We start from the raw sequence: 10,540 nt of genomic DNA, 5'->3' as shown, positions 1-10,540 counted from the left end.
CACACATTTTAACAGGACATTTTATCTCTTGAAACTTGTCTTAATATCTTCCTTAAATTTAAACCAAAATATTGAATTTTATTGATATTTGTATGATTTAAAAAAAATAAAACAATACTAATGGTTACAGGAAGTGCTGTAATAGTTATTCTACTGTTGATTTGTGAAATTAAATGATTTTATAAAGGATTTGAGTTCACAGCAATGATGATGTTAAAATTTAATTTAATTTAGTCTGATATGTTCTACTAACATTTTTTACTGCTGCACTGACAAAGTCCACCACACTGGCGTTATTTATGTGTGCAGAGCTTTTATTAGGAATGAAACCTGAAAACGTACCATTCACTGACATTACAGAAACATGATGTATTCTGAGGGATGCCAACATGTGGAACCATCAGCAGACAGAAACAGGCTTATGGTACCATGTGGTAATACAGAAGAAACAGTTTCTATTGCTCTTCAACAATAACAAATAAAAAACAAATGATCTTAATTTATAAAGAAAAAGTCTCACTGCTCCTCTAACACTGTTCTCTACTCTGAGACACCACATCAGTGCGTCTACAAAACAAAACAGAACGTCTGGGAAACGTGAATTTTCCCCAAATAATTTCGTTAATTTTGACTGAAAACAGAACGTTAGTTCTTTGGAAAGTTGCATAAATATGTTCACAATGTTATTCACAGAGGAAAGTATTGATCACAAATATTATCCAGCAGCAGCTTTAATGTGTATTAGGATGATACCTTTTAAAATGTAAACAACATATCTGAAAATGTTACTGGGATTTACCACAACATTAACTGAGACTGAACTACAGTTTTTAGCAGAGCTTCTGGTTTTGTGCCCACCTCCTGAGTTTACCAAAGACCCTGTCCTCAGGAGTGCCCCCTGTCCGCCTGAGCTCATCTGGTGGCCAGGATGGCATCATACGACTTGCCGGTCCGGCACATCTGGATGTTCTGGAAACCAGCCGTGTTGAGCATGTGTGTGTACTCGGATGGCCGGCGCTCCCGACCCTCCGTCTGGACCAGCATGTTTAGGGAGAAGAGCTGAGCCATGACGGGGCCTCGTCTGTTCTCAAACAGCATGGCTTCGACCAGCAGGACGCCCCCACCTGCCAGGAGGATAAACACAGAAAGGGTTTTGATATTTTACTTTATGCTGCACGCTTTGGTTTGAGCAGTAAAGAAGTTTAGATGCATGTCAGGTGGAAAAGTGGCTGCAGACAACCATATCCATGTGTGCACACCTACACAACGTCTCACATTTACCTGGTTTGCAAGTGTTGTAGATCTTCTTCAGCAGTATCAGGCACTTCTCCTCGGGCCAGTCATGGATGATTCTGGCCAGAATGTACAGGTCAGCAGGAGGAACTTCACCGCTGAAGAAATCCCCTGAATATTGGACAAAACATATGTGACTGCTCCAGGCAAGGTTTTCTAAATAAACAGTGAGCTGGCTGTTTAGTGGGCACACTGAACTAAAACTAATGCAGCCTAATCCAACAGTCCTGATACAAATGTTATCTGCAGATAAAGACTAAGTGATCCAGAGTCTAAAAAAGCTCCTAAATGCACCTTGTGTTGAGAATTTTATCAAACACTACCACATTTCCAACAGACAGCTTCATACCAGGACTGATGTATTAGCCTGTATTAACTTTAGCTGCGTGTACCTGGTGCAAGAGGCTGAACGAGGCTCACCAGCCTGGAATACAACGGCATCGTTCTCCTGGGAGAAATGTTTCTGCGCCATATCTACGACCTGTGGGAGGTCAAACACCGTGACGGAAGACGACGGATACGCCTTCGCCATCTCACGGGCGAGAGCACCAGTGCAACCTGGGAGTTATTCAGACAGAGCAGTATGAGAAAATGATCAACTTTTATGCTGTGACAACAAATATTAGACATAAATTAGACATAAATCATTATCATTTAGTAGCAGCCTTTTACCTCCCAGATCTACTATGGTCTGAAAGCTGGAGAGGTTGATCGCCGTCACAATGTCCGGCCCATCGAGAACCCAGGAGGAGTTCATCAGACACATGAACTTCAGCATCTCTGGCTCCGATCTGGGCGACGATCAAACACACAATCACAAATTCAAAGACTGATTAAATTCTAATAACAGTCGAGTCGATTCTTATTTGTACAGCCCAGTATCAAAAATCACACGTTTGCTTCAAAAGGCTTTACAGGAGGTACAGCCTGCTACACTTTGTCCTAAAAAGAAACTTTTCCAGGAACATATGAACATGTGAAGCAATAAAATAAACACCAACCTGTAAATAACTTGGAAAATGTCTTCTGATGGAAGGCCGAAGGTCTTTTCGTTCTGATTCTTGCCCTCCCTGCCAGGTGAAATATTATGTTAATTCATATGAAGTTTGGGTCTGCAAACATTACTCAGCTGCTCTGGGGGAGGTGCTGACCCCCACTGACCTGACGGCGTCCACCATGTTGTTCCACAGCGGGTAGATGTTCTGGGATTGGTAGATGATCATGTCGTGAAGAGACTTGGTGCTGCCTCGGGCCAGGTAAAGGTTTGCCACGTCAGAGTTGCTGTACAAAGCTGTTTCATCAAAATAAATTCACACTAAATGACCAAGAACAGCTCATAAATGGACTCTGGACTGTTTTTAGTTTTCCATTCTTTATATGTATCTTAGAGCAAAGCTGATTCTGGGTTTTAAAGAGTTTAAAATAACCGATAACAATATGGTATATTTGCTGATATAAACACATAAGACTACCTTTGGTCATATGTACTTATATCAATGAACTGATAGAGACACAGTGTAGAGGTTGGTTCTTCCTCCTCCTCCTCACCTGCTCCATCTGTGGTCTCCACCTCCAAGATCTCGATGCCCACCAGAGCGTCCAGCAGCCTCTCCATGCCGTCCACGCTGGTGCTCAGCTCCCGGGCCACATTCTGGGCACTCAGGGGCTCCTGGGACTTCAGCAGGAGGTCAAACACTCCCAGTTCACAGGCTGAAAATATCACCTGGAGGGAGACACGTCCAGAACTGATCTCCTCGGCATAAATTACAGTAACTTTGTGGCTTTTCCTCTATTGACATTATCAAGGTCTGAATTTCAATTTTACCTGCAAAACTCTGCCTCAGTTCAACGTGTTATTAACATGGTAAACAAACAGAAACAAGCAGAGCCTACAGGGCTACTAGCATGGTTTGTTTACAGGATAATTATATACATCCATACAAACATGGGCTTTCAACTTCTTGGAGACAGTTGTTCTTATTCAGTGATTCTAACTGATCTCTGAAGCATGAAGGTTTTCATTAACACCAATCAGTCTATTAATAACAGTCTCTGAACCCTTTATAAAAAGTGGTTAGCCAGACACATTTGTTGCCGACTGACACTTGTGGATCTAAAATGCGTATATTGAAAAAAACAAGGTGTAAATTTTACCTTTGAGACTCTGAAGCCGTTGAAATATTCCAGAAGTTTGAAAGGATAATCCAGCTCACTCTGGGACAGATGCTCTGCCATCACTGCGCTCCTGGGGGGGACAGAAATAAAAACACAGCCCTTGAAACCGGAGGAATTTCTGCAACTTCACTGTGAATGTGAATGTGGACAAACGTCGTTGGACCAAAACACCCCAGGGAAACGCAGCACGATGATCCAAAGACGCACAAAGACGTGGGGTGTTATTGTGCGTAAAAAGATGTCGGCTGTGTGCGGAGGAGCTGCTGAAATGGTCGACGGATAAAACGCATCCCTGCTCCGGATCCTGTGGATTTAACACAGCGGTGATGGTGAAGGCGCAAGAACAGACACTACACACACACGGACACACACATCGTCCAGGGGGAGGGTGTAGTTCCAGGGCCCACCAGCGCTCCAGAGAGGCGCTGTTGAGCTTTTTTTTGTTTGTTTGTTTTTTTGTTTTATTTATTTATTTTTACGGGGACTCTTAAAGTCCCAACGTGGTCACACATGGACGCGGCTCCGTGATTCATTGGCCACAAACAGAAAACGAGCATTAAGTAAACGCCAGCAGGTTTTTCTAGCACCACAGTCCAGGGCGTGGTTAAATACGGAGGCTCACAAGGGTCAAACGAATAAATGAAGGATAAATAAAATAAATAATAAATATATAATATATATAAATAATAAACTTCGCTCATAATTACTAAAGCTGCATGTTTTTATTGTGATATTTACTTTTGTCTTGTGTCTTAATATGTTTTCTCAGTTCAGTTTTCCCTGCTTATTGTTTAAAACTACTATATGAATCCATTTTAAATTCTGTGTGTGTGTGTAAACTTAATTCACACATGGGCTCTTGATACATTACTGACTAATGTACATTGTGTGATTTGTTTGAACAACAGTCAGTGCAAACCAACATCATGCAGTAAGATCAAAATCAAACCGCAAACTCCAACTCAGGCTCATCTGAGCTGCCTCAGTTATCACAGCTCCTCAGAAGTGAGTGTGGCCTGTGTGCATGTACGCACTCAGATGGCAAATGGTGTCCCCATGGGATCTCTTCCCAGACCTGGATCAGGGTGAGCTCCTGTTTGCTAGAAACCACTGTAAACAACCCAGAGTTCATAAGATCTCCCTATTGCAGTGAAAATTTCAGGGAGGGAATCAGCCTGATCTCCAAATCAGTTTTAGTTTTAACTTTTTTTTTTTTTTGCTTCTCTACAGCTGCTGTCAATAACTGTTCGCCCAGATGTTTGGCATGAAGCCGTCTGCTTTTTGTTCACTTCAGTCCTGATTTTCTTCACATTCACAGCTCTGATAACATTCACACTTATTTTTTTCCTTCTTTGTTTCTACGTCTCTACCATCCATCAAAGTGTGGGGTTAATCTTTAATTGTAAATAATCAAAATAATTACTCTTCTTAAACATGCCAATGCATTACACATGGACATGTCTGTGGGCCAACAGTCCTGTAGGACACTTATTATTCAATATTATAACTGACTATAGGACATATTTCTGGTAGTGTTCCCATCGCGCTGTGTCTGAAAGCCAATAAACTACAGACGTCTTCAATTATTAACCAAATCGATTTATTATGCATGAACAAATCCCTTCCTGCCTCGGTCACACAGACACGCACACACACACACCCAACATTTAAATACATGACGTGGTGGGAATTCGGCATAGCTCACTTTGCTGTTGCACATGCTTTCATAAAATGATAGACATATTTACAGGATAAGCAACGTCTTCGAAAAAAATTTGCAAGAACAGCTCCCGGTCCCGCCCTGCAGCATTTTGCAACACTCTACTTTTTATTTTTTGAGATTCACTGATGTTTAAAAAGAAGTTCTGAACTCAAACAAATAAACATAACAAAACAAAAAGAAACACAAACCATGGGAGTTTTGGCCAATATGACATAGCATTATATGTATATGGACTTTATCAACTACATAAATATGGCAGTAACACTGAGTAATTTATACGATCTATTTACAAAGTTTGTGAAGTGGGGAAATATTACAGTCTGTGCATGGACTGACAGAACGTATGCCTTCTTTAACGTCTGGGGAATCGAGTCTAGGAAAAAACCAACACCTGTATCCCTCTGCTCACCTCCTCCGTTAGACCGATCACGACTGACGCAACAAACAAAATAAGGCACAATTAATACTTGGACCATTTTCCGGGGAATCTACAGACTTGCAGCTGGCTTGTGAGGCATGTAAACAATTGAGTCGATTGATTAGGACTGCCCTATCACCTTCCCTTTGTATTCCCGATCAGTTAGTCAGTCCGCCTGATGTGATTTCAAAACAGGTTTTATATGGCAAGAACCTCCGACCCCCCCCCTTTCCCTCTAGGCTACCCAACAAATACAATCACATGGTGACAAACAAAAATAACTAGTAGTGCATACACTACAAACACAACAGGAAAATGTGACGCCCTGTCAATCGCCTTTGGTTGGGCCACAGCACTGCCCTCTGAACAGGGGACGGAGGGGGGATGATTTTAACAAAAACAACAAAAATGATTGATTGATAAGCTGTCCGAAGCTGAAGCTGTTTCAGTTACGATGTGATTCACCCAAAGATAAAAAAGAGAGAAATCTATTTCCCCATCCTGACCCGCTGATCATCTTTGACCAGCGTGATGCTCTGACAACCTCTGACCAACCTCCACCCAGCGCTCAGCAGTGACCACGGTGACCACACGCCCACCCCTGGAGAAATGACAGAAATATTTTTTGGTTTTGGTTCAAATATGTCTAATGGCACAACCCCTAATGGCATCTAATGGCAAAAAGCCTCTCGTCAAAGTTTTCCGATCACTTTCTGTTGGTGGGAATCTTCACGGGATGAAGAGGGAGGGAAGTCTGGGCGTTGAGACTTGAGTCCTGCCCTTCCAGAACAGTCACGTCACTGGACAGATTCAGGAGGTGAAGTATTTGGGGACAGGAGCAGGAGAGGAAAGTGGCAGGACGAGGAGGAGGGCTGGGGTGGCCGGGGCGGTCTGTCGCAGCTGTTTGGGGCTCCTGGCTTTGGTGATGTGATGGAACCGCTCAGTCGTGTTTCAGGTGGTCTTTGATGTCCTCCTCGTCCGTGTACTCTGACGGCTCGTCTCCAGGCTTCAGCAACCTCCCAACGTAATCGTATTTTTCTGTAGGACAAAAACAAAACCTTGTGTTACAGATGGCAACCACAAAGAGCGGCTCGAGGAGGGACATCCTTACAGAGCTGCAGCTCGAGGCTCACTACCATCCATCGGCGAGTCGGCTGACTCATTATTCCCTTAGAAATCAGTGCAGCGCTGCAGTAGATGCCCCTGTTACAACAGAGACAACTGTGGACCCTCGGAGCGGCCGGCGTGTGGTAAACAACATGCTGTGAGTAATTTACTGACATCGCCTTACATCAGTCACCATTTGAGTCCTCCAACAAACAAAGGTACCCAGACCAGGTTTGAATGTGCCATTTGCATCAACTGTACTTCTCGCAAGTTAGTTAAATAAGCAGAGGTCTAAAGTTACCTGAACGGTTTCCATCCAAAGTTACACAGCAGAGATTCTTTGAGGTTAATTAGACTGAATATTAAGGATCAAACCTGGATTATAACATACAAAATATAAAAGCACGGTTTAATTTGCCCAGCTGCTTTGATTTCTCCTCATAATCATTCTGTTCAAACTGCTAGACAACAAACAAACAACAGAGGATGCTCTTCCATGTGAGCCGCTGTGGGACAGGTGATAAACGCGATGGATGCATCTGTGAAATCTGAGCCAACTCATTGTCTCAGGAGCATGTTCTCTAGTAACTTTCCGTTATGGGCGTTAGAAAACAAGCCTACCCATGAACTGCATCTCCCACTCCCTCACGCTCTCCATCTGTACAGCGGTGAGGTCTGACAAGTCGTCATACTCGTCCCTCAGGGCGTCTTTCTCCAGGCAGAAGGTGGCCAAGCCTCTCGAAGCATCCCGGCCCGCAAAAATGCCATAGGGACCATCTGGGGAACAAACACAAATACAAGATGAAAGGGAGCAGTTTCTTTATCATCCACTTTCACAACTCAATCATTAACCCTGACATCTGTTGTAAAAACACTATTCCAGTCAGGTAACAAGCTAACCACAGCTGCCAATAAGTAAATCACTTGGATCCAGCAAGTTCACACAGACTTCTGAATCCAGAGGAACCAGACCTGCTCTTCATTTTCTGAAAAGAGACAGTGACTAAGCAGATCTATCATGATGTTACTAGAACTGGAAGATACATTAATATGGAACTGGTGTTATTTAAATTTCCTTAAGGGGCTTTACAGTCTGCACAGCAGAAAAAACTCCCCCTAATAAAGTTTTAAAATGAAAACAGGAAGAAGCCTCAGGAAGAGCAACGGCGGAGAGTTCCCTCTTCTAGGACATACAACAGATGTCATGTGCACAGAACAAATCAACAATTTTCCAGCTTTCTGGTTAATATCACTTAATATCAAAAGCACTAGTGATAATCTGATGCTATATTTCATCATTTTCCAACAAGAGCATCATCTGAGGAGCATGTGAAACGCTGCAGGGCGTCAGCTTTTCTGCTTTTATCTGTGCAACAGACCAGTGCTGTTAAAGAGTCCGTGAAGCAAAGGCATCTTATCACCTCAAAGATTAGATGTGCACTTACCTTACACAACTAGTCAAACCATTTTACAGAGAAACATGCTAATTCTACTTTCCAGCACCACAGTAGGACAACCTTTTGACTTTCCTTTGACCATCTGTGACTGAAATCAAACTTTTTAACTCACTGACCATGACTCTCAACAAATGAATCTTTAAAACTTGAGGATGTCAGCTGTAAATGACAGCTCCTGCTGGACCCCCCCTGTTAGCAGCAGAACAAGGCTGCAGCTGACACTTTCTTTAATTACTGGTTAATAAATGGGTTTATTCATTGTCAAAATGATTGACTGATAAATGCATGTTTCAGCTGCTTGTGATAAACACTAGTTTCAGTGAAAAGCTGCGCAATCAGAAAATGTTTTTGCTTATAACTGACTTCATTCAATGACCATATAAGTCATAAAATACTATTCTCACCCAACTGTCCTGCCCAGGCTCTAAGTCCAGTGTGAACACCAAGCCTCTGCCAACTCCAACATAGCACAAATATGTGTGTGATTACTTGGTGGGCCGGACAGATTGAGGCCTAGCTGGCTCGGTGCTGGCAGAGGGGAATGGCAGACTTGACACATGACACTGCTGGAAATGTGTCTAAATAATTATAGTTTATTACAGGGTTGATGCATGAGTCAGGTCAGGGAAATGTGGAGTAGCAGGCTTTACTGAAACACAAGACATAATCGTCGTTTTATATATATATATATATATATATATATATATATATATATATATGTAGAGAGGGAGAGATAGATGGAGACTTCCTAGTCATATTTGGTCATAATATACAGATTCTCCTGTTCCTCAGCTGAAATAAACTTTAGCATTAAGAGTTTAAGTTTGCACAGCAGGCTGCTAAAAACACACCTTTTAAACTACATACATGCTTCGACAAGAACAGCTGCAGCACAAGTGTTAGGCTGTGGGGTTAAAATATTCATTTTCCCAGTGAGTCCCGTCAGTGTAAACAACCCACGGGTCCAGACCAGACAGTGCACGTCCACAAGCTAACAGGCTAACGGTAGCATGCCAGCAGGTTAAACTCCATCTGTAGCTGAACAACTTAAACTAAAAACTTTCTGTTGTTTTCGTCTGCATGAATGGAAAGTTTAAAAATGCTTCACACGCCATCACAGCAGCCCCTTTAACCAGACGTGCTAGTTAGCTAACAGCATCCCATTCAAAAACACAGACAAAGCCGAGCAGCTAGCTTGGCCAAGCTAACCATCCGCGGTTTGCGCCCAAATTTTTGGTCCGTGACAAACTCACCACAAGCGGGGAGATGTCAGCTCACTCTTCGGTAGTCGATTCCCGGTTCGCCAGCTGGTCACTCACCTTTCCCGTAAAACTTTTTGCCGCTTGTCACGTCGAAAATTTTCATGTTGACAGCCATGAGGATGCGCGGGTTCTGGAGTCCGTCGTACTCCCGCAGCTGCTCCAGAGTGAAGTCCCGTCTCCTCATCTTGGGAAGCGCCGAGGCCTCGTCGCCCTGGGCCGCGTCGGAGCAGAGCCGCCTACCCCACCGCCGGTACACCACCAGACACACCGCAACCACCAAAACTACAATACTGATATTCAACAACATCCCGCCGAGACCGAGCCCGTCCGACTCTTCCGCTGCCCCCTGCCCGCCGCTGGTGTCAACTGGTCCGCTCGAACTGTCTCCATCGTCCGCCATGCTGCACCGTTAGCGCCTACCCGCCCCTGGCAGATGCTGCGTTCACGTCCTGTCGGGGACAGCGCCACCACTAGTTGAGCTTTGGAGTCCTGCTACGTCGTGTGCAACGTAAATGTATCATCTCATTCCACAAATATGTCTGTAATTAACGATTATTTTCATTATGGACTTTCTACCGATTGTTTAATCAATTAATCAATCTGTATATAGAAAGAGAGCTTAAAAAAAAAAACAGGCCGTTTGTAGGTGGATAGCACATTTACAAATATAAATGTCGCCTATTATTTTTAGTGATTGCCAAATTAAACGACTGCAAATCGAGATCCATTTTTAATATTCCAATTATAATATCTGCTGCAGTTACAGTTTAAAATTAGAGGCACCGAGTTCTCAATTTGGAGATGAGATTCACAACTGACATTTGAAGGCAGCAAACCACACGCCCACCACTAAGTCGCGATTGTTAATAGTGTTTGTCCCTCCATCGGCACCCGTAGCGTCCAGTCAGTGTCACTCAAATAAAAATAAGGGTTTAAATGTTTATTTTTAGTCTTTACTGATGATTTAATAAAGTTTACATCTGCTCATTTTTCGATATTTAATTATAAGGCCAACATTAGAATTTCTATCACTCTCTCCACTGTTGGCCTTTTTTTCCCTGCTATTTACATGTGATTTGCACTTTTTGTATTTATTCTTTCATGT

The 10,540-nt window shown here is 43.0% G+C and overlaps 2 protein-coding genes across 2 annotated transcripts; both read right to left on the bottom strand.

Annotated features, from left to right (window-relative positions):
- Positions 1 to 293: 293 nt before the first annotated feature.
- asmt2 (acetylserotonin O-methyltransferase 2) lies at positions 294 to 4,923 on the bottom strand. Its single transcript, XM_026308779.1, has 8 exons — positions 3,448 to 4,923; positions 2,842 to 3,016; positions 2,455 to 2,584; positions 2,295 to 2,363; positions 1,966 to 2,084; positions 1,714 to 1,851; positions 1,282 to 1,404; positions 294 to 1,124 (listed from the first exon to the last, which is right to left on the bottom strand). The coding sequence occupies exons 1-8, from the start codon at positions 3,526 to 3,528 to the stop codon at positions 913 to 915; spliced, it is 1,047 nt and encodes a 348-aa protein (XP_026164564.1). The 5' UTR covers positions 3,529 to 4,923; the 3' UTR covers positions 294 to 912.
- A 128-nt stretch (positions 4,924 to 5,051) lies between these two features.
- pgrmc2 (progesterone receptor membrane component 2) lies at positions 5,052 to 9,873 on the bottom strand. Its single transcript, XM_026308794.2, has 3 exons — positions 9,493 to 9,873; positions 7,338 to 7,493; positions 5,052 to 6,647 (listed from the first exon to the last, which is right to left on the bottom strand). The coding sequence occupies exons 1-3, from the start codon at positions 9,833 to 9,835 to the stop codon at positions 6,550 to 6,552; spliced, it is 597 nt and encodes a 198-aa protein (XP_026164579.1). The 5' UTR covers positions 9,836 to 9,873; the 3' UTR covers positions 5,052 to 6,549.
- Positions 9,874 to 10,540: the final 667 nt, after the last annotated feature.

This window comes from Mastacembelus armatus, chromosome 22, assembly GCF_900324485.2.
Source record: "Mastacembelus armatus chromosome 22, fMasArm1.2, whole genome shotgun sequence".
NCBI classification, from domain to species: Eukaryota; Metazoa; Chordata; class Actinopteri; order Synbranchiformes; family Mastacembelidae; genus Mastacembelus; species Mastacembelus armatus.
The sequence above is the reverse complement of the archived record's forward strand: the minus strand, read 5'-3'. Positions and strand labels throughout refer to the sequence as shown.